The sequence below is a fragment of the Lepidochelys kempii genome, chromosome 6 (assembly GCF_965140285.1).
Source record: "Lepidochelys kempii isolate rLepKem1 chromosome 6, rLepKem1.hap1, whole genome shotgun sequence".
Taxonomy (NCBI): domain Eukaryota; kingdom Metazoa; phylum Chordata; order Testudines; family Cheloniidae; genus Lepidochelys; species Lepidochelys kempii.
In genome coordinates, this window is record NC_136385.1 from 2392983 (window position 1) to 2420211 (window position 27229).

Here is a 27229-nt window from a genome sequence, read left to right on the forward strand (position 1 = left end):
GTGGGTTAGAGCAGGGGAGGCTGGGAGCCCGGACTCCTGGGTTCTCTCCCCAGCTGCGGGGCGGGCGGGGGAGGGGAGTGACAATCTGATTGAAGCCCCAGGGTGCAGTGAATTGTCACCCCTAGACTGGGTTGCCAACTTTCTACTCCCATAAAACTGAATACCTTTGCCCCGTCCCCTGCCCTGCCCCTTCTCCGAGCCCCCCCCCCCCCACACACACACACACACACACACATCCTTTGCTCTCCCCACTTCATTTATTTTCACCGGGCTGGGGCAGGGGCTTGGGTTCCAGCTGGGGGTGCAGGCTCCGGGGCGGGGCCAGAAATGAGGAGTTGAGGGAGGGGGATCTGGGCTGAGGCAGGGGTTTGGGGTGCGGGCTCCAGCTCGGGGTGTGGGCTCTGGGGCAGGGGATGAGGGGTTTGGGGTGCAGGAGGGTGCTCCGGGCTGGGTGGGGAGTGCGGGAGAGGGATCTGGGTGCAGGAGAGGGTGAGGGCTCTGCGGTGGGGCTGGGGATGAGGGGTTCAGCGTGTGGGAGGGGGCTCCGGCCTGGGGCAGGTGGTTGGGGCGCAGGCAGGTGTGACGGCTCCGGCTGGGGGTGTGGGCTCTGGGATGGAGCTGGGGATGAGGGGTTTGCGGTGCAGCAGGGCGCTCCAGGTTCGGTTTGGAGGGCGGGAGGGGTATCAGGGCTGGGGCAGGGGGTGGGGGCAGGGGAGGGAGTCAGGGTGCAGGCTCCAGGCAGCGCTTACCTCGAGCAGCTCCCGGAAGCAACGGCCTGTCCTGCCTCTGGCTCTTACATGGCCAATGGGAGCTGCGGAGCCGGCGCTTGGGCAGGGGCAGCGTGAGGACCCCCCTGGCTGCCCCTATGCATAGGATCTGGAGGGGGGACATGCCACTGCTTCCAGGAGCCGCATGGAGCCAGAGCACTCGGGGAGCCTGCCTTAGCCCAGCTGCGCCGCCGGACCGGCCTTTTAACAGCCCGGTCAGCAGTGCTGACCGGAGCCGCCAGGGTCCCTTTTCAACCAGGCCTTCCAGTCGAAAACCAGCCACCTGGCAACCCTACCCCTAGAGTTTGCGGTGGGTAAACACATCTTATCCCCACCAGACCCGCCCTGCCCTGGCCTGCTGGGGCTGGGAGCCAGCGAGTGCCGGGCTGCCCCCTGCTCGCCTGTGCTCCCGCTCATCACCTGCCTCTGGATGTGTGTGTGTGTAAATCTGGCTGTTTGCGTGACAGAGAGACCCTTCGCAAGCATGTTTGTGCGTGTGTGTTTGTGGCTGGCTCTGCATGTGTGTGTGTGAGAGAGAGAGAGATTCTGGCTGTTAGCCTGCGGGTGGGTGCGTGTGATTCTGGCTGTCAACCTGTGTGCGTGGGAGAGAGAGATTCTGGCTGTTAGCCTGTGTGTGGGTGTGGGGTGAGGGTGCGTGTGCACAATTCTGGCTGTGAACCTCTGTGTGTGTGTGTGATTCTGGCTGTTAGCCTGTGTGTGTGTGTGAGATTCTGGCTGTTAGCCGGTGGGGGTGGGGGTGTGATTCTGGGGGGTGGGGGGTGTGATTCTGGCTGTTACCCGGTGGGGGTGGGGCGGGTGTTTCCTTGGCCGGGCTCCGTGTCTATCTCTGAGCATCTCTCTCTGGCTGGGTGTGTTGAGCAGAGATCTGGGGCACACGCCCTGCGAGTGAGAAACTCCCTGTGGGGAGAGCAAAGGGAGCCTGGGCCGCACCTTTCCCTGGGCCGGCCTGCAGCGCGCTCAGGCACGGCAACTCCTGGGATCTCCCCCGGCCCAGGGCGGGCAGTGGGGTCTACTGGTTAGAGCAGGGGGGCTGGGAGCCAGGATCTGCCCCCTACCCCATGGCCTCTTCTGCCCCCCAATTGGGGTCTCTCTCCAAGGAGTTCTCCTGCCCCGTGTGCCTGGACTGGCTGCAGGATCCCGTCACCCTGCCCTGCGGCCACGTCTACTGCCAGGGCTGCATCGAGACAACGTGGGGCACCCTGGGCGTCCCCCCTGCCTGCCCTGAATGCCGGGAGCCCTGCCCCGACAGGAGATATGCGCCCTGCAGGCTGCTGAGGAAGCTGATCGACCAGGCCAGGGGCCTGAGCCCTGGTGGGGCAGAGGAGGGGGCGTGCCCAGGGGGCAGGTGCCCGGAGCACAGCGAACCCTGGGGAGTGGAGGGTGGGGAATTCGCCGCCAGGGAACCAGCCACATCCGAAAACCTCCCGTTCCTCCCCATCCACCAGGCCACTGGGCAGCATCAGGTGAGACCGGGAAGCCCCAGGACTCCTGGGTTCTCTCCCCAGCTCGGGGAGGGGAGTGGGGTCTAGTGGGTTAGAGCAGAGGGTGCTGGGAGCCAGGACTCCTGGGTTCTGTGGGCCGCTCTGGTTGGAGAGTGGGGTCTAGTGGGGTAAAGCTGGGGACGCTGGCCTGTGACCCCCCGCCCCACCCTCGCCTCCAGCCTGTTTGCTGCCCCGCAGGAAGAGCTGCCCTCAGCCATTGCCCAGCTGGAGTCCAGCCTCGCTCGGCTCCGGACGCTGAAGACGGAGAAGGAAGAGAGGATTCGGAACCACCAGGTACCCGGGGCTGGGTGGATCGAGGAAGGGCGGGATCCCCGACCCCACCCCCACCCCGCTACCCAAGGGACTCTGGGGAGGAGGCAGGCAGCCCTCTGGGGGACAGCACGGCTGAGTCACCTGTGAGGGGTAAGGGTAGGGCTGGGGGTGGGGTACCTTGAGTCTTACCACAGCTGGGAGAGACAGTAAGGTACTTGGTGTATAGTGAAGTTACTTCCTGGTTACCTGGGAGTATTAGCTACATGGAGATATTGGGTACCTGGGGGTATTCGCTATGCACAGGGGGTAGGTACCTGGGAGTATTAGCTATATGGAGATATTGGGTACCTGGGGGTATTCACCATGCACAGGGGGTAGGTACCTGGGAGTATTAGCTATAGGGAGATATTAGGTACCTGGGGGTATTCGCTATGCACAGAGGGTAGCTACCTGGGAATATTAGCTCCATGGAGATATTGGGTACCTGGGGGTATTTGCCATGCATGGGGGGGGAGGTACCTGGGAGTATCCTGGGAGCATTGGCTCTAGAAAGTTGCTGGGTACTCGAGTAGCTGGAGCAATGTGGGTACCAGGGAGTATTCGCTGTGGAAGGGTGTCTGGGGTATTCACCATGCACAAGGGGGTAGGTACCTGGGAGTATTAGCTATATGGAGATATTGGGTACCTGGGGGTATTTGCCATGCACAGGGGGGGAGGTACCTGGGAGTATCCTGGGAGCATTAGCTCTAGAAAGTTGCTGGGTACTCGAGTAGCTGGAGCAATGCGGGTACCAGGGAGTATTCTCTGTGGAAGGGTGTCTGGGGTATTCGCCATGCACAAGGGGGTAGGTACCTGGGAGTATTAGCTATATGGAGATATTGGGTACCTGGGGGTATTTGCCATGCACAGGGGGGGAGGTACCTGGGAGTATCCTGGGAGCATTAGCTCTAGAAAGTTGCTGGGTACTCGAGTAGCTGGAGCAATGCGGGTACCAGGGAGTATTCGCTGTGGAAGGGTGTCTGGGGTATTCGCCATGCACAAGGGGGTAGGTACCTGGGAGTATTAGCTATATGGAGATATTGGGTACCTGGGGGTATTCGCCATGCACAAGGGGGTAGGTACCTGGGAGTATTAGCTATATGGAGATATTGGGTACCTGGGGGTATTCGCCATGCACAAGGGGGTAGGTACCTGGGAGTATTAGCTATATGGAGATATTGGGTACCTGGGGGTATTTGCCATGCACAGGGGGGGGAGGTACCTGGGAGTATCCTGGGAGCATTAGCTCTAGAAAGTTGCTGGGTACTCGAGTAGCTGGAGCAATGCGGGTACCAGGGAGTATTCGCTGTGGAAGGGTGTCTGGGGTATTAGCTCAGGAAATGTTGGGTACCAGGGAGTATTAGCTGGACAGATGCTGCATCTCAGAGAGTACTGGCTATAGCAGGATACTGGCAGGTACCTGGGAGTATTAGCTCAAGGGATGCTGGGTCCCAGGGAGTATTAGCTATCGACGATGTCTGGTACCTGAAGTACTAGCTCACGAGATGCCCGAGGGTACCTAGGGGGTGTTCGAGCTGCTGTTTTCCAGGCGACGGTGCTCAGCCTGGAAGATCACATCTCCACGGAGTTCGGGACGCTGCGGGGCTGGCTGGCCGCCCGGGAGGGGGAGTGGCAGGAGAGGCTGCGGCGGGCGGGCAGCGCCCAGCTGCGGGCGATGCAGACGAACCTGCAGGAGCTGGCGGGGAAATGCCAGGCAGCCCAGGAGATGCTCACCGAGGCCCAGGCCCACCTGCCCCAGCAGAGCACCATGGAGTTCCTGACGGTGAGTCCAGCGCCCCCTACTGGGGAAAGGCCCCGTCTCCCATTCCCCACCCCGCTGATCCAGCCAGTCCCCCACCGTGGGGCCGGATGGGAGTCCACGCCCCCTAGAGGGGAAAGACCCCATGTCCTGTTCCCCACCCCACTGATCCAGCCAGTCCCCCACCGTGGGGCTGGATGGGAGTCGGCGCCATTCCCCACCCCACTGATCCAGCCAGTCCCCCACCGTGGGGCTGGATGGGAGTCGGCGCCCCCTAGAGGGGAAAGACCCCATGTCCTGTTCCCCACCCCACTGATCCAGCCAGTCCCCCACCGTGGGGCTGGATGGGAGTCGGCGCCATTCCCCACCCCACTGATCCAGCCAGTCCCCCACCGTGGGGCTGGATGGGAGTCGGCGCCCCCTAGAGGGGAAAGGCCCCGTCTCCCATTCCCCACCCCGCTGATCCAGCCAGTCCCCCACCGTGGGACCGGATGGGAGTCGGCGCCCCCGAGGGGGGAAAAGCCCCATGTCCTGTTCCCCACCCCACTGAGCCAGCCACTCCCAGCGCCCCACAGTGTCTTAAAGAGACAGAACTCTACTAATTCCTTGTTTCTCTCTCTCCGTGTCCGTCCCCTCGCAGGACATAAAATCCTTCCTGGACTGGTAAGTCTGCCACTGCAGAAGCAGCTTCATTCCCTGATTCCCCCACACCTCCATCCCCATTGCTCAGTCACTAACACACGCTATGGGGCGGGGGGGCACGGTTCTTCCCTCTCATATAGGGCAAAGCAGCAACTGGCTACCCCTTGTAGGCCAAATACAGGGTCCCAATCACAGATTCTGGGGCAATTCAAAGGGCCGATCCAGTATACTGCCTGGAAGAACATGAAATCCATCCTCAACATAGGTAAGAGATGGGGATCAGCAGGGGGCGCTCTCCCCTGGCAGTCAGGGCTGGCCCAATGCCCCAGTGCGGCGCTAGGGGGCGCTGTGCTGCAGGGAGTGGGGAGGGGCGGGGGGGGCTCAATAGGGGGTCCCATGTTAAACCAACCCTGCCCCCCATACCCCTGCTCCTTTTCCCTCCCCAGATCTTCCCCAGGTGACGCTGGATCCCGCCACGGCTCATCCCTGCCTGGTTCTCTCGGAGGATCGCACCCGAGTCCGGGACGGCCACCTCCGCCGGCCTCTCCCCGACACGCCCGCCCGCTTCGATTTCTGCGTGGCCGTGCTGGGCGCGGGGGCGTTCACCTCCGGGAGGCGCTACTGGGAGGTGGAGGTCGGGGAGAAGCCGGCGTGGACGCTGGGCGTGGTCCACGCCTCCATCAGCCGCAAAGGGAAGATCCATGCCTCCCCCAACAAGGGATTCTGGGTCATTCGGCTCCGGGGCGGGGCTGAGCTCATGGCCAAGGACACGCCCCCAGTGGTGCTCCGTCCCCGGGCCCTGCCCCACAGGATTGGGGTGTACCTGGACTACGAAGGGGGCCAGGTTTCCTTCTATGATGCCTGGGGCATGTCCCACCTCTATACGTTCAGCGCCCGGTTTGCAGAGAGTGTGTATCCGTATTTCTGCCCCGGGCTCTATGATTCGGCGGGGAACTCTACCCCCCTGAAAATCTGCCCCTTGCCCTGAGCCAGCCAGTCCTCTGCCCTGGGGTCGGATCAGAGCCGGCGCCCCGTAGAGGGAAAAGCCCCGGGCCCCATTCCCTGCCCCCATGAGCCATCCAGTGGTTTTATAAGCACCACCTTCCACATAGAAAAAAAAACTCTCAAACCCATCAACCCCGGCTATTTCATGCTCCAAAGCAAGACGGAGCCGAGCGCCAGGCCACACTGTATCCTGCCAAGCAGGGACTCTGAAAAGGATCTAAAGATCCAGCTAGTGTGATCCTGGGATGTGCAAACAGGGGAATGGTGAGTAGGAGCAGAGAGGTTTATTTCCCCCCTGGATTTGGCCCTTGTGCGACCGCTGGTGGAGTCCTGTGTCCGGTTCTGGTGCCCACGGTTCAAGAAGGATGTGGATCGATTGGCGAGGGGTCGGAGAAGAACGATTAAAGGACTGGACAACCTGCCTTAGAGAGAGAGACTCCCGGAGCTCAAGCTGTTTAGAGGAACAAAGAGAAGGCTGCGGGGTGACTAGATCATGGTCTACAAGTACCTCCGTGGGGAACAGATGTGACCGTGGGCTCTTCAGTCTAGCAGAGAAAAGTCTAACATGATCCAACGGCTGGAAGTTGAAGCTAGACCAGTTCAGATGGGAAATAAGGTGCAAATTTATAACAGGGAGGGGAATTCACCATGGGAACAATTTCCCAAGGGCCGTGGCGGAGTGTCCATCACTGGCAAGTTTTCAATCAAGAGTGGATGGGGTCCCGGTGGCATCTTGGACTCCAGCCGCAGATTAGCCATCCTTGGTGGTAGGCCCTGGATCCTCTGAAACAATGCTGCAGACATTGGTCCTCACAGGAGACCGATTTCCATGTTGCCCCATGATCCATAATCGGTGGGCGAGTGATAAGGGGCGAAGACGCGCTTGAGTTGAAGGTACCGGCGTGGGAGCCAGGACTCCTGGGTTCTGGCTAGAGGCAGTGGGAAAGTTTCCAAAGAGGGATCATGTTTGTGTAGGGAAAAAATGCCATGGAAACATTCTGATGACATTTCGGGGCGGAGGGAATGGCAGGGCCGGGGGAGAATCAGATCAGGGCATTTTGGGTTTTTTGCTTCAACGTGATGGTTCATTTTGATTTTTTTTAATTTTACATTTATCATAATTCTCAGCCCAACACTGTTTAAGCCTGGAAGGACTGGATTTGTATCTGCTCATTTGTATCCGTCAATGTCAATGTCACCATCCGCCATGGAAAAATATTTCCATTCGTAATCATCGAAATGGACAGATAAACATAGAAGCATTTGGCTTTGATGAGACAATCATTAAAGAACTAGTGGACTCTCCCAGAATTTCCTGCAACTCTGAAAGTTTTAAGTTGATAAAAATATCAAAAAGCTGACAAATAAACGTCACGATCAGTCCAAATTATAAATGACAAAGCTAGTTCTCCCGAGCCGAATATTCATAGAATATAAATTGAAGTGAAAACTAAATTGAGACCAATGTGTGCTAGATAGAATACTTAAATACAATGATATATGTATACGTATACAATTAATATTTCATATGCAATATTTCATAGTCTGGCTTTTAAAAAATTATATAAAGAATTGCCTATTTAATAGAACTATACATAAGTGTTTATAGGACATAATTTTTGGTAAAGGTTGAAATTGGAACATAACATTTTGATTGACGCAAAGTGATCCCCCCCCACACACACACACACACGACATTTTTCAAGACATTTCCCCAAAAAAGAATGGTTTGGGAACTGACATTTTTTTGAAATCTTGGCGTTTCCTGCTCAACACAAAAGCTACTTCTTGCCCAACTTTTGTTCTCTCCCTAGGTGGAGGGGAGCGGGGTTAAGTAGGTTAGAGTCAGGGGAGCGGGGGCTGGGAGCCGGGACGCCTGGGTTCTCTCCCCAGCTCTGGAAAGGGAGTGGGGTCTGGGAGCCAGGACTCCTGGGTTCTCTCCCCAGCTCTGGGAGAAGAGTGGGGTCTGGTGGGTTAGAGCAGGGGGTGCCTGGATTCTATCCCCAGCTCTGGGAGGGAAGCAGGGTCTAGTGGGGACTGGGAGTCAGGATGCCTGGGTTCTATCCCTGGCTTTGTCACATACTCCCCATGTGACTTCTGGGGAGTCACTGAATCGGTTTGGGCCTCAGTTTCCCCATGTGTAAAATGGGGGAATGATCCTGGCTTTGTCTATTTGGACTGTGAGCTTTTAGGGGCAGGGGCTGTCTCTTTTGGCCTTGGTGTCTTCATCTAAACTGATTTGGGGGGGGGCAAGGAAATGTCTGTTCTAGCTAAAGTGATTGATTTTTCCATCAAACAAATTCAAAACATTGTGAATCTTTACAAAAAAAAAAAAACCCCAAAACCCTGACCTGCACTTTGTGTTGAGTCCGAAGGAAAATTGCTTTGAATTGGGAAAAGCTGAAATTTCAGTTAATTCAAAAGCCGGTTTTCTTTCGTTTGTGATCAGAAAGTCAAAATGTTTCCCTTTCTTGTAAAAAGGGTGCTGATTACCATGTTCACTTCCCGACAGTGCGGCAAAGTCCAATATTTAACCATGTAAAAAGAGAAGGATTTCATTAAGTTTCAATGGAAAGTTAAGTCATCTCACTTTGTTTCCCCATTAATTTCCAGTCAATCGCCACCCGAAAAAGTGAGAGTGTTTCACTTTGTGTTTAAAAGACAATACATTCATCGCCATTTTCTGGGAGGAACAATGGAAGTGTAAAAATCTTTCCTCCTTACAGCAATATGAACTGGCATCTAGGTTGGCTCAGACAACGGCTTACATCTTGCAGACAGTGGAAAACAACTTCAGGGTGTTCAGAATGAAACAAAAGACTTTGTTGTCTGTTCAGAGGGTGGGTGTTTTGTGTGGTTCCATGGGGTCAAAGGCTCCTTATGTTAAAAAAAAAAAACCCAGATCTGTTCGTTTTAATCCGGAATAAAATCAAACTGGACAAGTTTTGCCTAGTTCTGAGTGGGGAAAGCGGAAATGTTTTGTCTCCTACCAGCTGCACTTGGAGAATATCCCTGCAAGGGAGCTTGGGCCTCTCCTGCCAACCCTCCGGGATTATCCTGGACTCTGCAGGAAGTAAAGATTAATCTTTAATGAAAGATGGTCATCCAGGAATACCTCCAACCAAAACGGGCCCCTCTAGCTATGGGGGGTGTGTACACACCTGGGCATAGAGGGGCTGTGTGTATGTATACGGGGTGCAGAGAGGGACTGCGTGTGTGTGCCGGGTGGAGGGGGCCATGGGGGTGCTGGGTGCATGCAAGGGGAGGGGGATGTCTGGGGGAGTGGTAGAGACTGTCGGGGGTTGCATGGGGGGCTGTGTGTAGGGGGCCTATGCATGCAGAGGGGGCTGTGGGTGGGGGGCCCAGAGGGCTATGGGGCGGATGGGTGTGGGTACAGAGGGGGGCGCTGTGCATGCATGGGGAGCGCAGGAGGGTGGGGCGCAGAGGGCTATGGAGCGGATGGGTGTGGGGGGGTGCAGAGGGGGGCGCTGTGCATGCATGGGGGGCGCAGGAGGGTGGGACCCAGAGGGCTATGGGGCGGATGGGTGTGGGGGCAGAGGGGGGCGCTGTGGGCCAGGGGTGGCCCCTCCCGCTGGGGAAATCCGCCCCCCCATCTCTGGGCGTGGCTCCCCGCCCATCGCCCTGGCTTCGGGGCTCCGGCTCCAGCCCTCCCGGGCGCCAGTTCAAACCCCCCGCCTAGGAAGTGCGTAACCGGGAGCCGCTTTCACGCCGGGACCTTCCTGTTACCGGCCCTGGGCTCGGCGCCGGCTGGGCCCCAGGGGCCGGATCGGGGCCCCCAGCGGGGATCCAGCCCCCACCCTCCCGGCGCGGGTGAGTCGGGGCCGCCCGGGATCCAGGCAGGGAGCCGAGCCCAGCAGGGGCCCCCCAGCCCGGCCCGCTCGGGGGGTGCACGGAGGGGGGGGCGGTGCAGGGTCCCCCCCCAGCCCGGCCCGCTCGGGGGGTGCACGGGGGGGGCGGTGCAGAGTTCCCCCCCCCCAGCCCGGCCCGCTCGGGGGGTGCACGGGGGGGGCGGTGCAGAGTTCCCCCCCCCCAGCCCGGGCCGCTCGCGGAGTGTACGGGGGGGGTGGTGCAGAGTTCCCCCCCCCCAGCCCGGCCCGCTCGGGGGGTGCACAGAGGGGGGGCGGTGCAGGGTCCCCACCCAGCCCGGCCCGCTCGGGGGGTGCACGGGGGGGGCGGTGCAGAGTTCCCCCCCCCAGCCCGGCCCGCTCGGGGGGTGCACGGAGGGGGGGCGGTGCAGGGTCCCCCCCCAGCCCGGCCCGCTCGGGGGGTGCACGGGGGGGGCGGTGCAGAGTTCCCCCCCCCCAGCCCGGGCCGCTCGCGGAGTGTACGGGGGGGGTGGTGCAGGGCCCGCCCCAGCCCGGCCTGCTGGGGGGGTGTACGGGGAGGCGGTGCAGAGTTTCCCCCCCCCGCCCCAGCCCGGCCTGCTCGCGGGGTGCACGGGGAGGGGGGGCGGTACAGGATCCCTCCCAGCCCGGCCCACTCTAAGGGTACACGGGGGGGGGTGCAGGGTCTCACCCCCCCCAGCCCGGCCCGCTCAAGGGGTGCACGGGGGGGTGCAGGGTTCCCCCCCCAGCCTGGCCCGCTCAAGGGGTGCACGGGGGGGTGCAGGGTCTCACCCCCCCCAGCCCGGCCCGCTCAAGGGGTGCACGGGGGGGTGCAGGGTTCCCCCCCCCAGCCCGGCCCGCTCAAGGGGTGCACGGGGCGGGCGGTGCAGGGTCTCACCCCCCCCCCAGCCTGGCCCATTTGGGGTTGGGGGTAGTTTTGCCCTTGGATTCCAGCTCGGGGTGTAGTGCTTAGCACCCAGGCTGGGGCTGTTTGGGGGCACCCCCTGGCTCACTTCCCAGCCCTGGTGCAGATTTCTCCTCTTCTTCCCTCCTCACCTCCTGGGCTGTGTGTCCCCTCCCCAATCCCCAGCCCTTCCCCTCGCCTTGTCCTGGGGAGAACAGCACGGACCCCCGCTCCCCACCCCGCAGCCTTTGTAGCCCAGGGGGATAGAACCCAGGAGTCCGGGCTCCCAGCCTCCCCCCATTCTACCCACTAGCCCGCACTCCCCTCCCAGAGCCAGGGAGAGAACCCAGGAGTCCGGGCTCCCAGCCTCCCCCCATTCTACCCACTAGCCCCCACTCCCCTCCCAGAGCCGGGGAGAGAACCCAGGAGTCCGGGCTCCCAGCCCAGGGGGGTCAGGTCCCCTCTTGGCCCGTCACTCCATGAACTCCTCTCTTCTCCCCCCAGTCCCAGCCATGAGCGAGGCAGAAGAGCACAGCCCCTCTCCGTGGGCCGAGGAAGAGGAAAAGCCGCCGAGCCCGGCTGGCTCGGAGCAGGGGATCTCGTGCGACATCCAGTGCTGGTCGGATAACGAGGAGTGGGGGCCGGACAGCCCAGCCGGCAGCGGGGCAGTGGGGGACGCTTGCTCCCAGCCGGACAGCAGCCCCGCAGCCTACCGGAGGAGCTACCCTCGTGGCTCGCACGAGGACTGTGAGCTCGGGCTGCACGCCAGCTCGGGGGAAGACGGTGAGCTCGACTTCCAATGTGGCTCACATGAAGATGGTGGGTTCAGGTTGCACGCCGGCTCGCACGAGGACAGTGAGCTCGGGTTCCACGCCGGCTCGGAAGAAGACATTGAGCTTGGACTTCACACTGGCTCGCACGAGGACGGTGAGCTCGGGTTCCACGCCGGCTCGGAAGAAGACATTGAGCTTGGACTTCACACTGGCTCGCACGAGGACGGTGAGCTCGGGTTCCACGCCGGCTCGGAAGAAGACATTGAGCTTGGACTTCACACTGGCTCGCACAAGGATGGTGAGCATGGCCTGCAGGGCGGCTCAGATGAAGACGGTGAGTTCGGGCTGCACGCTGGCTCGCACGAGGACAGTGAGCTTGGGTTGCACACCGGCTCAGATGAAGACAGTGAGTTCAGGCTGCACGCTGGCTTGCCCAAGGACGGCGAGCTTGGGTTGCACTCAGACGAAGATGACGAGTTCAGGCTGCACGCCGGCTCGCACGAGGACGGCGAGCTTGGGTTGCACGCCGGCTCCGACGAAGACGGCGAGCTAAACTTCCATCGGGGCTCCGACGAAGACGGCGAGCGGGGCTTGCCTGCTGGCTCGCACGAGGGCGGGGAGCTCCGCTTCCGTCGTGGCTCGCGCGGGGACGGGGAACGTGGGTTGCACGCCGGCTCGGAACCCCCCCCCGCCTTCGACCTCACCGGCAATCCGGGCCCGCCGCCCTCCCGCCCCGCCCCGCCGGCGCGCCCCTTCCAGTGCCCGGACTGCGGCAAATCCTTCGGCTCCAACTCCACCCTGGCACAGCACCGCCGCATCCACACAGGCGAGCGGCCCTACAAGTGCGGGGAGTGCGGGCGGGCCTTCAGCCGGGGCTCCACCTTCCTCCAGCACCAACGCACCCACACCGGCGAGCGGCCCTACAAGTGCCCGGACTGCGGCAAGGCCTTCAGCCGCAGCTCCAACCTGCTGCAGCACCGGCGGGTCCACACCGGCGAGCGGCCCTACAAGTGCCCGGACTGCGGCAAGGCCTTCAGCCTCAGCTCCACCCTGCTCCAGCACCAGATCATCCACACCGGCGAGCGGCCCTACAAGTGCCCCGAGTGCGGCAAGAGCTTCAACCGCAACTCCAACCTGCTCAACCACCGGCGCACCCACACCGGCGAGAAGCCCTTCCCCTGCGGCCTGTGCGGGAAGCGCTTCTCGGAGAGCTCCACCCTGGCCCAGCACCGGCGCGTCCACACCGGCGAGCGGCCCTTCCGCTGCACCGAGTGCGGCAAGGCCTTCAGCCTCAGCTCCACCCTGATCCAGCACCAGACCACCCACAGCGGGGAGCGGCCCTACCAGTGCCCCGACTGCGGCAAGACCTTCGGCCTCAGCTCCACCCTGCTGCGGCACCGGCGGGCCCACGCCGGCGAGAAGCCCCACCGCTGCCCGGACTGCGGCAAGAGCTTCGGCGTCCGCTCCCACCTGGCGCAGCACCGCCGGGTCCACACCGGCGAGCGCCCCTTCCGCTGCCCGGACTGCGGGCGCGGCTTCGGCCAGAATTCCCACCTGGCCCAGCACCGCAAGGCGCACCGGGCCGGCGGGGAGGCCCGCCCGCCCGGCACCCTCTACATCTGCGGCGACTGCGGCAAGAGCTTCCGGCAGAGCTCCCACCTGGCCCAGCACCGACGCACCCACACCGGCGAGCGGCCCTTCCGGTGCGGGGAGTGCGGCCGGGGCTTCTCCCAGAGCTCCAAGCTGCTGGAGCACCGCCGGACCCACACCGGCGAGCGGCCCTACGCCTGCCCCGACTGCGGCCGGGCCTTCGGCCACAGCTCGGCCCTGGCCCAGCACCGCCGGACCCACACCGGCGAGCGGCCCTACGCCTGCGGGGCGTGCGGGAAGAGCTTCAGCCAGAGCTCGGCGCTGGTCCAACACCAGCGCATCCACACCGGGGAGAAGCCCTACCGGTGCTCCCGCTGCGGCCTGGCCTTCCGCTACCTGCTGCAGTACACCCGTCACCAGAAGCTGCACGCCCGCGAGGAGCTCCTGGCCCAGGAGCGAGCCGGGGCGGCGCCCCCAGCAGCCGGGGCACCGGCGGCCTCCGCGGCTCTGGAGGTGGGGCCGGGGGCCGGGACGCCGGGGCTCTCCGCGGCGCTCGGGGTGGCGGTCGAGGAAGGGGTGTAGGCACGGGAGTGTGAGAATCTGCATCCCCCCCCCCGGGGGGGGTGGCAATGGGGAGGGGGGAAGCAGTGAGGGAAGGAGGGCTGCGGGGGAGACACACTGGGAACCCTCTGAGGTTGACGCTGATCAGCGTGGAGGGTTTGGGTCTGAACAAAATGTATCTGTCTTTTGTGTACAGGCGTGGGAGGGGCAGGGGAGCAGTGGGAGCCCGGACTCCTGGGTTCTATCCCTGGATCTTGCAGGGGATTGGGGTCTGGTGGGTTAGAGCAGCAGGGGTTGGGAGCCAGGACTCCTGGGTTCTTTCCCTGGCTCTGGGAGGGGAGTGGGGCCTAGTGGGTTAGAGCAGGGAGGACTGGGAGCCAGGACTCCCGGGTTCTGTCCCCGGCTCTGGGAGGGGAGTGGGATTTTGTGGTTAGAAGGCTGGGAGCCAGGATTCCTGGGTTCTGTCCCCGGCTCTGGGAGGGGAGTGCGGTGTAGTGGTTAGAGCAGGGAAGGCTGGGAGCCAGGACTCCTGGGTTCTGTCCCTGGCTCTGGGAGGGGAGTGCGGTGTAGTGGTTAGAGCAGGGAAGGCTGGGAGCCAGGACTCCTGGGTTCTGTCCCTGGCTCTGGGAGGGGAGTGGGGTGTAGTGGTTAGAGCAGGGGAGGCTGGGAGCCAGGATTCCTGGGTTCTATCCTCGGCTCCGGGAGGGAAGTGGGGTCTAGTGGGTTAGAGCCGTGGAGCTGGTGGGGTGAGGATGCCGTAATCCGCTCTGTTGGCAACATTAGCGAGTAGGCAGCGTTCCCCGTTGCCGTAGAGGCCGCGCTGTAGAGAAGCAGCGGAGAGGTGCCGAGATGGGGAATGGGACCGGGGGCCTTTCCCCACTACAGCGCCCCGGCTCTAGTCTGTGGGGTGGGTGGGGACTAAACAGGAAGTGGGTGGAGAGGAGTTTAGCACAACCCCACCACTACAGAGAGAAGAAATCCGAGGGTGTCTGAGTTCCACTGGGAGATTCGACACACCTCTGGGAGGGGAGCGGGGAGTCTCATGGTTAGAGCCGGGGTAGGGGCAGGACTCCTGGGTTCTCTTCCAGCTCTCGGAGGGGAGTGGAGTGAAGTGGGTTAGAGCTGGGGGGGCTGGGACCCAGGACACCTGGGTTCTGTCCCCAGCTCTGGGAGGGAAGTGGGGTCTAGTGGTTAGAGCACCAGGAAGGGGGGTTCAGGACTCCAGGGTTCTTTGCCCAGTCCTCCCTCTTTGCTGTCATTATGTAACTGTGAGGTGCATGCCACTCTGTGCCTCGGTTTCCCCATTTTTAGATTGGGGATCCGTAACGCTTCCGGGGGCGGGGCTTCTCCAGTTTAACCCATAAACATCTATGCAGCCCTTGGGGAAAATCTGTTAGTGAAGTCTGGGTGGGGTTGGGGAGTTATTCCCCCCACACACTTCCTTGTGCGCGGGGGGTGGGGTTGGGGAGTCATTGTGGGGGTGGGTCCGTGTGTGTCATCCCAGCTTGGGGTGGGGGACAGCCGAGCTTGGTGGGGGCTGCTGCAGGTACCTGGGAGCGATCAGGCCCTGCTCTCAGCCGCGGGCCTGTGTTCCTCACCCTTCTTGTAATAAAGACTTATTGGCATAACAGCTACTGTGTTCTTCTGTCAGACTCTTGGCAGGTTCTCACCCCGCCCCACTCTATCCCACTAGACCCCACCCCCCTCCCAGCGCTGGGGAGGGAACCCAGGAGTCCTGGCTCCCAGCCCCACCTCTAACCTACTACACCTCACTCGCCTTCCAGCTCTGGGGATGGAACCCAGGAGTCCTAGCTCCCAGACCCCCTGCTCTATCCCACTAGACCCCACCCCCCTCCCAGCGCTGGGGATGGAACCCAGGAGTCCTGGCTCCCAGCCCCCCCTCTAACCTACTAGACCTCACTCGCCTTCCAGCTCTGGGGATGGAACCCAGGAGTCCTGGATCCCAGCCCCCCTGCTCTATCCCACTCGACCCCACTCCCCTCCCAGCGCTGGGGAGTGAACCAGAGTCCCTGTCCTCTCTCCTCTAACTACTGGGCCATTCTTTACTGAATTTCACCCTGTATCATTTCCTCCTCTTCTTTCCGAAGTCAGCCTCCAGTTTTTACCGCTCCCTGGCCTCAACTGAATCGTCAGTCACTCGTCAGACCTGTCCGAGTTTGTTACAGGCCGGGGGGGGGTATTTATTAGCTCTCTGAAACCCGCCTTGGGCACCGAGTTTTCTGGCATGCAGGTTCCTTGCTTGGCTTGCGAGGGAATCTCTATATTTATCCCCTTCCGCCCGGCCGAGCGCTGGGCTCGCCCCTGGAGGGTAGGCGGAGTGGAGTAAACACTGAGGCTGGCGGCTCCGACGGCTAACGCGGCCTAGTTGCCCGTGACTGGCTCCCCTGAGAGGCACACCCGGAGCCCGACAAAAGCAGTGAGCCCTCCAGAACGGTACTGATTCCCAGGGCAGAAGCCACCGCCGTGGATATCTAGTCTGCCCCAGGCCAGAGACCTGCCTCAAAATAATTCTTAGAGCAGATCTTGTCAAAAAACCCCATCCTCGCTTGATTTAAAAATGGTCCACTATAAAAACTCTCCTCGTTAAGAATTTACACTTTCTTTCCCGGCTGACGTTGTCTAACTTCAGCTTCCAGCCCTTGGATCGCGTTGGACCTTTTCTCTGCTAGAGAAGCCCCTTATTCAGTATTTGTTCTGGGGGGGGGGAGGTATTTTTAGACTGGGATCAAGTCACCCTTGGACCTTCTCTTTGTTCAGCGAAATCAACTGACCCTGCGGAGGCGATCCTTGTACAGCAGGTCTTCGACCCCTCCCCAAATTAGCCGCATCCATAAGCTCTCTGCTCCTCCTTCAGATTCCCCTCTTTAGCCAGCCCGGGCTCGCATTAGCCCCTTTGGCCATGAGTCACACATGTTGAGCTGCTTTGCCAGGATGACCCCCAAATCTCTCACCTTCTCACTGGCCCCTTTTGCCCCAGGGTCTCTAGTTCTGGGGTTCTCTAACTTCACTGCACTGTGACCCCCGTCTGACAACAAAAATTACTCCACGACCCGAGGAAGGGGGCCTGTCACCTGAGCCCCGCCGCCCAGGGCTGAAGCCCTCGGGCTTCGCTTTCAGCCCTGGGCAGCGGGATGCGGTCTAAGCCAGCCCTGGCCCCCCCCAATAAAATGGGGTCCCAACCCACTTTGGGGTCCCGAGCCGCCGTTGGAGAACCGCTGCTCTCGGGTATGCGGCTTCTTCCTGCGGCGTGAGCCGGTGAGAAACGGCTGGAGAGCCAGAGCCGATTTATTAGCTTCCCGACTCCGCGAGACCGAGCCCCTGCTAAACCTGCCCACAGACAGAGCGCGGCTGTCTGAATTTCAGTTGAGGACCATTCACTAGGGTCCAGGCTTGGCGGGAGTCGATTTTTTTAATCCCTAATGGATTTCACTGTACCCGCACAAGCCGACAAATCCATCGCCCGTCAAAAATTACAGCAAGGCACCGTCAGACAAAGGCGCGGGTTGCTTGAAGGCTATTTATTGTGTCTATTTTGACCATTTGTGTTCTTAACAGTTACGAAGCTTGAATCGCGACCTCTCCTGTCATGCCATCATTTGAGTCGGCCGGCCCCCATAACTGCCCACCATTGTGCCAGTTTACATCGACACACAGGGAACAAAACCCTTAAAATCCAGCGTGTCGCTCCATGGTGAAGCCTTAAAAAGCCAACCAGAGCAGAAATAAAATGCTAAAAAAACATCAAGATGGCTCTTCGCTGTCCAATGGCCACGAGACACGTTGAAGTCTGTCGAACCGAACTGACCGGGCCACGGGGTTTCAGTCCACTGCAGAGAGGAAAAGATATTCCTCGCCCGGCCCCTGCATCCGAAATGCAGCCGGACACAGCGGAGTGCCAACTCAAAGAAGCAAGGACGGGCATCGTGATCACCCCCCGGCAAGATCCAAATAGCCCACCGATTATTTCAGAGCCGTGAGCAATGTCCTGCCGGCTGGTTTGGCAACTTCCGACTGCTTAAGGCTGGGCGTATTGGAAAGGCAGGAAATCAGCTCGTGCCCCCAACCCATGCAGAGAGCGGAGCCGGTGTGATAGCCCCGATTACAAGTAAACGGGTGTGAATCCAGAGTGAGTCCATTAACTACCCTGCAGTTTCCCAGGGGGTAGCTCAAGATTTACACCAGGGGAACTGAGATGATCTGGCCATGACCCCATTGCAGCCCAGGGGCACCGTTCCCTCTGATTTTTGACAGGCCCTGTGTGCAAATGGTGCTTCTGTGAACAGTTTTGTGCGTGCGGTGTTTTGCCGTGTGCACGGGGTTTAGGACAGCTTAGAGGAAACAGTGCCCAGGAGTGACTCCCGATTCACCCCCGGGGGGTGGGGGCTGAGATGAGACTCTAGCTCCCATGGAAAGACCCAGCCCTATAACTCCCCTCAGCATTCTCCAGCCATGAGATCTTTAGAAACCCCCATGGGGCAACCGAAAGGGGGCAGAAAACCCCAGATAACCCAGTCTGATTCCTAAACACCCTCCCCCCTCTAACCACTAGACCCCACTCCCCTCTCAGAGCGGGGGAGAGAACCCAGGAGTGCGGGCTCCCTGGCATTGCTGCCTTGCAGGCACTAAATACTACTAATTTCAGCCTCGGTTGAAGGAGAAATCCCCGCTCTCCTCCTGGAGATGGAACCCAGGAGTTCTGGCTCTCCGCCCCCGCCCCAGCAGGATGGGCTGAGTGTCCACGAAGGGAATGGGTGGCTGAACATTGTGGGAATTGTAGTCCTGACCGCAGAAAGGAGAACAATTAGGGTTTTGCCTCATGCCCAGGCCCACCTATGGAATCACCAGGGATGGGCTGGAGCGAGCCCCCCCCCACATATCTAAAGCTCTGCCCCAGCCTAAAAGGAGGAGCCACTTGACCCAGGCACCAAGAGTTGGGGGGGTATTCCCAGGCCCACGTGAGAGACCAGACCCGCCGTACGCCTCTGGGGTGACACGTTCATCCTGGAACCTAATAATGGCACCATAAACGCTGGGGTTTTCAATCATATTTCACTTCCAGATAGCCGGGACAGGACTGTGACAGATAGGGTGGGCCTGGGAGTCAGGACTCCTGGGTTCTATTCCTAACTCTGGGAGGGGAGGGGAGTCTAGTGATTAGAGCAAACAGTGGCCACTAGAATTAGGGTTCTATCAGCCCCCCCCCCAAAACCCACTCGACCCCCTCCCCTCCCAACTCCAGAGCCTGCGGATCCCCCCGGCTCGAGACCCAGAAAGGGGGAGAGCTGGGGTGGGTGGGTGAATGAGGAGCCCCCTGAGATGGGCACTAAGTGGCAGGCTGGGTGAGGGGGACGGGGAAGGGGGTAACTCAAACGGGACATGGACGGGGGGGGACAGGGGGAAAAGGGATGGTGACCCAGACCCCCACTGCCTAACATGGGCTACGTCACCCAGCGAGGGGAAGCTTCAGATACCACCTAAGGGGCTGTGGAGTGTGACAACTGAACGAGAGAGAGAGAGAGAGAGAGAGGTGTATGGGGGTAGATAGATAGATCCATCCATCCCCATACACCCTCATATCGATGGATTGATCTCAGGGTGTACAGGGATGGATGGATAGATATGAGGGTGTATGGGGATGGATGGATGGATGGATGGATCTATCGATCGATTGATCTGAGGGTGTATGGGGATGGATAGATGGATACGAGGGTGTATGGGGATGGATAGATAGAGAGATAAGAAGGGTGTCTGGGGATAGATTACATGGGAGGGGTGTACAGGGATGGACAGACAGACAGTCCATTAATCTCAGTGTAATTTACCCTTAGGCCCAGAACCTCAGAGCTATGCAGGCACCGAGCTCCCGTGGATGTCACTTACCCCAGGGGAGTTAGGTGCCTACACAACGCCAGGGCATGGCCCCAGAGGGCAGGTTCCCAGCGTGCCAATGGGAGTTGGGCGCTCCAGGGCCCACATGAGACCGAGCCAGTTCGAGGGCGTGGCCTGCTAGGCCGGGGTGGGAAACCTTTTTTCTATCGGGGCCACTGAGTCACAGAAAAAAAAACAATCAGGCCACACACAGCCCCACAGGGGCAGCGGTGCAGGGGCTCAGGGCTTTCCCGAGGGTTGCCAACTTTCTAATGGTACAACACTGAGCATCCTTGCCCCGCCCCTTTCCTGACGCCCCGCCCCCCACTCACTCCAGCCCCCCTCACTGTCCTCCGCCCTCACTCACTTCCACTGGGCTGGGACAGGGGGTTGGGATCCGGGAGGGGGTGAGGGCTCCGGGAGAGAGTTAAGGTGCAGAAGGGGGTTCCGACCCAGGGCCGGGTAGGAATTTGGGGTGCAGGCTCGAGCCGGGCGGCACTTACCTCAGGTGGCTCCCGGACGACGGCGCAGCAGGGCTAAGGCAGGCTCCTTGCCTGCCCTGGCTCCGCACTGCTCCCAGAGGTGGCCGCTATGTCCAGCCCCTCGGCGGAGGCGCCACCCCCACAGCTCCCATTGGCCCCGCTTCCTGGCCAATGAGAGCTGCGGAACCGGCACTGGAGGCGGGGGCAACACGCCAGCCGTTTCCGGATGCTGCACAGAGCCAGCTAGACTTCTGACGGGCTGGCAACCCTCGCTTCCCCCCGCAGCGGGGTGAGCCGGCGCTTGTGGCTACAGCCCCACGGGGGAGCGGGGGGCGACGAGGCTCGGGGCTTCCGGCCCACAGAGTGGAGACTTGCCGCAAGCCTGATTAAATTAAGCAGAGGGCCGGATTCGGCCTTCAGGCTGTAGTTTCCCCACCCCTGCCCGAAGTCCTACAGTAACACAAACACTAAGAATACGGATTTTGAAACTGAGGCTTCTAAATCCCCTAGGCCAGTCTGCCACTGTAGCCTGGGCACCTCAGCATTTGGGGCAGTTTGCTGGGCGGCGGGGGTTGGGGGGCCCACGTCCCGCAGGGGCAATCCAAGCACGTCTCACCATTTTACATTAATATTCTGTTCCGAGTGCCGGGCCCCCCACGCGCCGGGCGCTGCCCGGGCCCCAGCCCCGGCCGAGCGCCGGGCCCCCCTCGCGCCGGGCGCTGCCCGGGCCCCAGCCCCGGCCGAGCGCCGGGCCCCCCTCGCGCCGGGCGCTGCCCGGGCCCCAGCCCCGGCCGAGCGCCGGGCCCCCCTCGCGCCGGGCGCTGCCCGGGCCCCAGCTGACAGTGCTCCCCGGCCGCCAGTGCTCCACAGTGAGAGACCGGCCATGCCCTGCAGAGCCCACACGCTAAACAGACAAGACAAAGAGCGGGAGGGAACCAGAGGCACTGACAGGAGAAGCTACATGCCCAAGGTCACCCAGCAGGACAGTGGCAGAGCCAGGGACAGACCCCAGGCTCCCAGATCGCCCCTATCCTTGCGTTAACCCACCAGACCCCAGTCCCCTCCCAGAGCCAGGGATAGACCCCAGGAGTCCGGGCTCCCAGCCCCCTCGCGCTAACCCACCAGACCCCACTCCCCTCCCAGAGCCAGGGACAGAGCCCACGGTCCGTATTTTTACGCCAGGCTCCTAATTAACCGATGGAGCCGCAAGCCAGGGGCGCTGGTGGATTCTCTGGCGCGTGGAGGCCTTCAGTGCCAACCCGGCATCTCGGCTCTAGCTCGACCACCCGCTACGGGCTGGCAGCGGGAAGCGCTGGGCCAGGGTCTCTGCTCTGTAAGTCAGATCGCGATGGTCCCTTGTGGCCGTGTAATCTCGGAACCCGCCATCGGTGCCCGGAGATGCTCATGCTTAGCTGCGGGAAGGTTCGACTCCATCTATGAAGCCCCACCCCCGGCCCACAGCTACGACCCACCCCCACTCATTGCCCCTTCGGAGCCTCAAGATCCATGAAACCGCCACCCCCCTGGCTCTGAAGACCCAGGACCCCCCGTCCAATACTTCCCCGCGGCCCCACAGAGCCATGCTTCCTAAGCTACAAGTAACTCCGTCACTAACTCCCCCGCCTCCTGCCGCCCCCCCCCTCTACCGCCAGGGCCGCCCGCAGACCCGCCGCCCGCCCGCCCGCTCAGGCGTGGAGCTTCTGGTGGGCCCGGAGGTGAGTCCGAGCCCGGAAGCTCTTCCCGCACTGGGCGCAGGGGTAGGGGCGCTCCCCGGTGTGGATCCGCAGGTGCTGCCGGAGGTTGGAGATGACGGTGAAGCCTTTGCCGCAGCGGGGGCAGGGGAAGGGCCGCTCCCCGGTGTGGGAGCGCTGGTGGATGAGAAGGTGGGTGCTGACGGCGAAGGCCTTGCCGCACTGGCCGCACCGGTAGGGCTTCTCGCCGCGGTGGGTCCGCTGGTGCTGGGCCAGGTTGGAGGCGCGGCCGAAGGCCCGGCCGCACTGGCCGCAGCGGTGGGGCTTCTCGCCGGCGTGGGCCCGCTGGTGCCGCGTCAGGTTGGAGCGCAGGCCGAAGCGGCGCCCGCACTGCCCGCACTGGTGGGGCCGCTCCCCGGTATGGCTGCGGCGGTGCTGGGCCAGCTTGGCGGCCTCGGCGAAGCCGGCCCCGCACTCGCCGCAGCGGTAGGGCCGCTCCTCCGTGTGCCCACGCAGGTGCACCAGCAGGTGGGAGCTGACGCCGTAGGCCTTGCCGCAGACGCCGCAGCGGTAGGGCCGCTCCTCCGCGTGCCGGCGGCGGTGCCGGGCCAGCTGGGAGCGGGCGGCGAAGGTCTGGCCGCAGTCGGCGCAGGCGTGGGGCTCGCCGGGCGCGGGGCAGGCCCGGCGGTGCTGAGCCAGCCGGCGGGCGTGGCGGAAGGCCCGCCCGCAGTCGGCACACCGGTGCGACGCCGCACCGCCGTGAGTCTCCTGGTGACGCCGGAGATTGGCCTTCTGGCTGAAGCCGCGGCCGCACTGGGCGCACCGGTGGGGCCGCTCGCCCGTGTGGGTCATCAGGTGCTTCGCCAGGTTCGACCGCTCGCAGAACCCTTTGCCGCACTGCGGGCACCGGTGCGGCTTCTCGGCCAGGTGACTCTTGCCGTGCTGGGCCAGGGCCGAGGCGGTCCCGTAGGCCTTGCCGCAGTCAGCACAGCGGTGCGGCCTGTCGGCCAGGTGGGCCTGGCGGTGCCGGTTGAGGGTGGAGCTCTGGCCGAAGGACTTGCCACAATCCGGGCACCCATAGGGGCGCTCGCCCGTGTGGGTGCGTTGGTGCTTGACGCAGGACGAGCTGCGGGAGAAGGCTTTGCCGCATTCCCCGCAGCGGTACGGGCGCTCCCGGCAAGCAGGAGCGGAGGGAGTTACCGGCCTGGTGGCTTCATCCTCCTCGGCCTTGGAGATAGGGAAAGGCCTCAGGGTCAAGGGTTCCCCTAGGGCTTTCATGTCAACGTCCCCGTTGAGAGGCTCCATCTTGGCCATGGTCATCCATGCTGAATGTCCCTCTTGGCTCGTCATGTCAACGTCCCCATTGGGTGGCACCATCCTGGTGTCTTCGGCCTCCTCCTCAGTCCTAGGGACAGGCAATGAATCGGAGGCCACACGTCCCAGCTGGCCCAAACGAGGAACATCCATGTCTGGCGGCATCGTCTTGGCCATAGTCATCCACGGTGAATGTCCCCCTTCTGCCTTCAAGGCAACATCCCTGTTGAGAGGCTCCACCTTGGCAGCCTCTTCCTCCTCCTCAACCTTAGGGACAGTCAGTGAGATGGAGGCTGGACATGCCCATTGGCCCTTCCCAGGAATGTCCATCCTGGGAGTCAACATGTTGGCCACGGTCTTCCATACTGCATGCCCCTTGGTGGTCTCCACAACATCCCCACTGAGATACGCCATCTTGGCGACTTCCTCCTCCTCCGCCTTGGGGCCGGCCAATGACACGGAGGTCAGGCCCCCCTCTTGGGCCTTGCCAGAAACGTCCCCGATTGGTGGCGCCATCTTGGCAGCTCTGTTGTCCTCCTCCGGCTGACGTCTGGGCCCAGGACCTGAGGAACAAGCAAGGGGGTGCTGAGTACAAGGGCCGCCAGAGAACGCCGGCCACGCACGGACACTGTCATGGGAGCTTCCCGCTCCTCAGCCCGTTCCCCAGAGGGTGGTGACAGAAGGAGAGAGACATTGCACTGGGGATGGTTCCGCTCACGCTCCCTGGCGACCCAAGACACACGCGGGGCTCCGTCTGGAGAGAGGTGGTACAAACTGGGGACCGCGTGCCTTAGAGAGGAGACGGAAAAGAAGGCATGATACTCCTTTGTCCATCCATCTTCCTACCCATCCGTCCATCCAGGTACGTGCCCATCTCACCTAGCCCCATACACACCTCTGTATCTATCCATCCATCCACGTACGTGCCCATCTCACCTAGCCCCATACACACTTCTCTATCCCCATCCATCTATCCATCCATCCCCACATGCTCGCTCGCTCTCCCCACATATACTCCTCTCTCTATCCCCACAAACCTTTTCATCTATCTGTTCACAGACATGGACCCCTCGCTCTATCCATCCCCCCCACCCACAACTCTATGTAGCTATCCCATCCATCCCCACCCCCCCCTCTGTCCCCCCCCACACACACACCTATCTATGCCCACACACCGATCGATCCATCCATCACCCCAATACGCCCCCCTTTCTCTTTGTCTATCCATCCCCACCCCTCTCAATATACACACACCCATACACCATTTATCTGTCTATACTAATTCCTCTACCTACCAACCCCGCTGGGTTCTTCTTCTCAGCCCCCCAACCCTGGCACCTCCCCACTGGAGTGCCTTGGCTCACGGGTCCCTTCCCTGCCATCCTTCCCCCAGCACGGGGGGCTCCGTACTCCAACACCCCCACACCCTGCCGGGATTCAGGGTTGCAGGATGGGTAGAGGGCGGGGATGGGGGGATGCGGATGGGAGTCCGGGGATGGGTGCAGGGGGACGGCGGGGATGGGAGGATGCGGACAGGGGGTGCAGGGGAGGGATGGGAACAGCGGTCCGGGGATAGGGTGCAGGGGGACGGCGGGGATGGGGGGTTGCGGACCCGGGGTGCAGGGGAGGGGTGGGAACGGGGCTGGGGTGCAGGGGGACGGCGGGGATGGGGGGATTCAGACATGGGGTGCAGGGGAGGGGTGGGAACGGGGCTGGGGTGCAGGGGGACGGCGGGGATGGGGGGTTGCGGACCCGGGGTGCAGGGGAGGGATGGGAACAGGGGTCCGGGGCTGGGGTGCAGGGGGACGATGAGGATGGGGGGATGCGGACAGGGGTCCGGGGATGGGGTGCAGGGGGACGGCGGGGGCGGGGGGTTGCGGACCCGGGGTGCAGGGGAGGGGAGGGGTGGGAACGGGGCTGGGGTGCAGGGGGACGGCGGGGATGGGGGGTTGCGGACCCGGGGTGCAGGGGAGGGGTGGGAACGGGGCTGGGGTGCAGGGGGATGGCGGGGATGGGGGGATTCAGACACGGGGTGCAGGGGAGGGGTGGGAACGGGGCTGGGGTGCAGGGGGACGGCGGGGATGGGGGGTTGCGGACCCGGGGTGCAGGGGAGGGATGGGAACAGGGGTCCGGGGCTGGGGTGCAGGGGGACGATGAGGATGGGGGGATGCGGACGGGGGTCCGGGGATGGGGTGCAGGGGGACGGCGGGGATGGGGGGTTGCGGACCCAGGGTGCAGGGGAGGGATGGGAACAGGGGTCCGGGGCTGGGGTGCAGGGGGACGATGAGGATGGGGGGATGCGGACGGGGGTCCGGGGATGGGGTGCAGGGGGACGGCGGGGGCGGGGGGTTGCGGACCCGGGGTGCAGGGGAGGGGAGGGGTGGGAACGGGGCTGGGGTGCAGGGGGACGGCGGGGATGGGGGGTTGCGGACCCGGGGTGCAGGGGAGGGATGGGAACAGGGGTCCGGGGCTGGGGTGCAGGGGGACGATGAGGATGGGGGGATGCGGACGGGGGTCCGGGGATGGGGTGCAGGGGGACGGCGGGGGCGGGGGGTTGCGGACCCGGGGTGCAGGGGAGGGGAGGGGTGGGAACGGGGCTGGGGTGCAGGGGGACGGCGGGGGCTCACCCCGGCACCCACCGGCCCTGGGTGCCCCGTCTCCGGCCGGGCGGGTGGCAGCCGGCTCCGTGCGCGGGGGTCCCGGCTCCATGCAGCGACCCCCCTCCGCCGCTGTGGTGGGGGGGTGGCAGGAAGCAGCAGATAAAGACCGGCCCTGTTCCCCCCCCCCGCAAAGCACCATGGGGAGTGTAGTTTCCCAGGCACGTGAAGTGATTGTGGGCGGGGCTGTCCCAGGGCTTGCGTCAATGGGACCCAGGAGTCCTGGCTCCCAGCCCCGCCCCCCCGTTCTAACCCACTAGACCCCACGCCCCTCCCAGGGTCGGAGACAGAACCCAGGAGTCCTGGCTCCCCTGTGTTTTCAGCCTTTCCCAGCACAGCCGCGCCGGGCACCCCATTGCTGCGAGCTTCCCTGCAGCAGTGCCCCAGGCCCAGCTCGGGCTTCCCTCTCCCAGGGTCTATGTAGCCCGGTATCCCGCCGCCCCCCTGTTGCCAGAATCAGCCCCACCGCCCTCGCTCCCAGCTGTCGGTACAAGAGGCTGCCGAGAAAACTGCAAAGTGCCCCCTGGTGATCAGTCAGGGAAGAACCTCGCCGCTGGGGAGAATTTATTCCCAACCCCCATATTCCAAGCTTGGTTTAGGCCCAGAATTTCCCTGGGTGAAGCCTTGGCTGGTTTTCTAATCCTGACCATTACAAATGTGGCTGTTCTGGCTGCCTATATGAAATCCCCAGCCCTTCTGGGACTCTTGCTACACCCATCATAGGGAGGTGAGTTCCGCAGGTTAACCACCTGCTCAGCTTCCCCTGGAATCTTCTGCTCAGGTAACACACACAGTCCTGCTTCCGTCTAGCAGAGGGCAGCCCTGCTCACGCACTCTCTTTTTCACACGCACACACTCTGCAGGATATATACACAGTGTGACTTCTCCGAAAATAACTCCCCCCCCCCCCACTTTGTAGCCATTTAAATTTTTACAGTTGGGGGGAAATTATGGAAGAGATTGGGGCCGGAGGGTCAGAGAATAACAATTCACTGACAGGAGCGGGTGAGATTCAAAAAGTTAAAGCTTTATGACCATGACTCTGCAAACTGTCACCGTCGCGTGTCAAAATCTCCCGAAATCAAACGCTCATTAGTTGTCTGGCCGCGTTTTCCTTACGTCGCCTCGCTGCTCATTTTGATTCTCGCTGGCAGCGGTTTGGGGCGCTGGGTGGAGACGGTGAAATCGACATGTAGCGCTAAAAACCAAATCCTTGCACAGTCTAGGCCGACGCCCTCCACGGTCTCATCACACAGATACACCAGCTGACAGGTTTCAGAGGAGCAGCCCTGTTAGTCTGTATCCGTAAACAGAAGGGGAGGACGCGCGGCACCTTAGAGACTAACCAATTTATTTGAGCATAGGCTTTCGTTAAATCTCCCACTGTATTTTCCACTGCAGGCATCCGATGAGGTGAGCTGTAGCTCCCAAAAGCTTCTGCTCTAATAAATCTGTTAGTCTCTAAGGTGCCACAACTCCTCCTCTTCGTTGGAGTCTGTTTTTGAAGTTTTTGGGTTGAAGAATTGCCACTTTTAG

General features: G+C 62.0%; 3 protein-coding genes across 7 annotated transcripts; 2 read left to right on the forward strand and 1 right to left on the reverse strand.

The window, feature by feature from the left end:
* The first annotated feature begins 1584 nt into the window (after positions 1-1584).
* LOC144930627 (E3 ubiquitin-protein ligase TRIM69-like) lies at positions 1585-8929 on the forward strand. Of its 3 annotated transcripts, none has more exons than XM_078853087.1 (6): positions 1585-2251; positions 2449-2563; positions 4105-4364; positions 4981-5003; positions 5123-5247; positions 5429-8929. In XM_078853087.1, the coding sequence occupies exons 1-6, from the start codon at positions 1847-1849 to the stop codon at positions 5968-5970; spliced, it is 1470 nt and encodes a 489-aa protein (XP_078709213.1). In that variant the 5' UTR covers positions 1585-1846; the 3' UTR covers positions 5971-8929. The 3 variants fall into 3 exon arrangements, with proteins under 3 accessions (XP_078709213.1, XP_078709214.1, XP_078709215.1); XM_078853088.1 differs by having other exon boundaries at positions 1588-2251; positions 2468-2563; positions 4131-4364; XM_078853089.1 differs by having other exon boundaries at positions 1928-2251; positions 2468-2563.
* A 659-nt stretch (positions 8930-9588) lies between these two features.
* Positions 9589-17761, forward strand: LOC144930628 (uncharacterized). 2 transcript variants are annotated; one of them, XM_078853091.1, is made up of 3 exons: positions 9589-9818; positions 11241-13612; positions 17237-17761. In XM_078853091.1, the coding sequence occupies exons 2-3, from the start codon at positions 11249-11251 to the stop codon at positions 17279-17281; spliced, it is 2409 nt and encodes an 802-aa protein (XP_078709217.1). In that variant the 5' UTR covers positions 9589-9818; positions 11241-11248; the 3' UTR covers positions 17282-17761. The 2 variants fall into 2 exon arrangements, with proteins under 2 accessions (XP_078709217.1, XP_078709216.1); XM_078853090.1 differs by lacking the exon at positions 17237-17761 and having other exon boundaries at positions 11241-15290.
* Positions 17762-21692: 3931 nt separating this feature from the next.
* LOC144930629 (uncharacterized) lies at positions 21693-26088 on the reverse strand. Of its 2 annotated transcripts, none has more exons than XM_078853093.1 (2): positions 25676-26088; positions 21693-23599 (listed from the first exon to the last, which is right to left on the reverse strand). In XM_078853093.1, the coding sequence occupies exons 1-2, from the start codon at positions 25833-25835 to the stop codon at positions 21717-21719; spliced, it is 2043 nt and encodes a 680-aa protein (XP_078709219.1). In that variant the 5' UTR covers positions 25836-26088; the 3' UTR covers positions 21693-21716. The 2 variants fall into 2 exon arrangements, with proteins under 2 accessions (XP_078709219.1, XP_078709218.1); XM_078853092.1 differs by having other exon boundaries at positions 25664-26088.
* Positions 26089-27229: the final 1141 nt, after the last annotated feature.

Bases quoted from the DNA above. Each gene is read 5' to 3' on its own strand.
- LOC144930627 (XM_078853087.1), top strand. From the start codon at position 1,847: ATGGCCTCTTCTGCCCCCCAATTGGGGTCTCTCTCCAAGGAGTTCTCC. The intron at 2,252-2,448 runs GTGAGACCGGGA...CCTCGCCTCCAG, and splicing joins AGGCCACTGGGCAGCATCAG to CCTGTTTGCTGCCCCGCAGG. The intron at 5,004-5,122 runs GTAAGTCTGCCA...CCTCTCATATAG, and splicing joins ATAAAATCCTTCCTGGACTG to GGCAAAGCAGCAACTGGCTA.
- LOC144930628 (XM_078853090.1), top strand. From the start codon at position 11,249: ATGAGCGAGGCAGAAGAGCACAGCCCCTCTCCGTGGGCCGAGGAAGAG.
- LOC144930629 (XM_078853092.1), bottom strand. From the start codon at position 25,835: ATGGTGCTTTGCGGGGGGGGGGAACAGGGCCGGTCTTTATCTGCTGCT. The intron at 23,600-25,663 runs GTGAGCCCCCGC...CTTGTTCCTCAG, and splicing joins CAGGGCCGGTGGGTGCCGGG to GTCCTGGGCCCAGACGTCAG.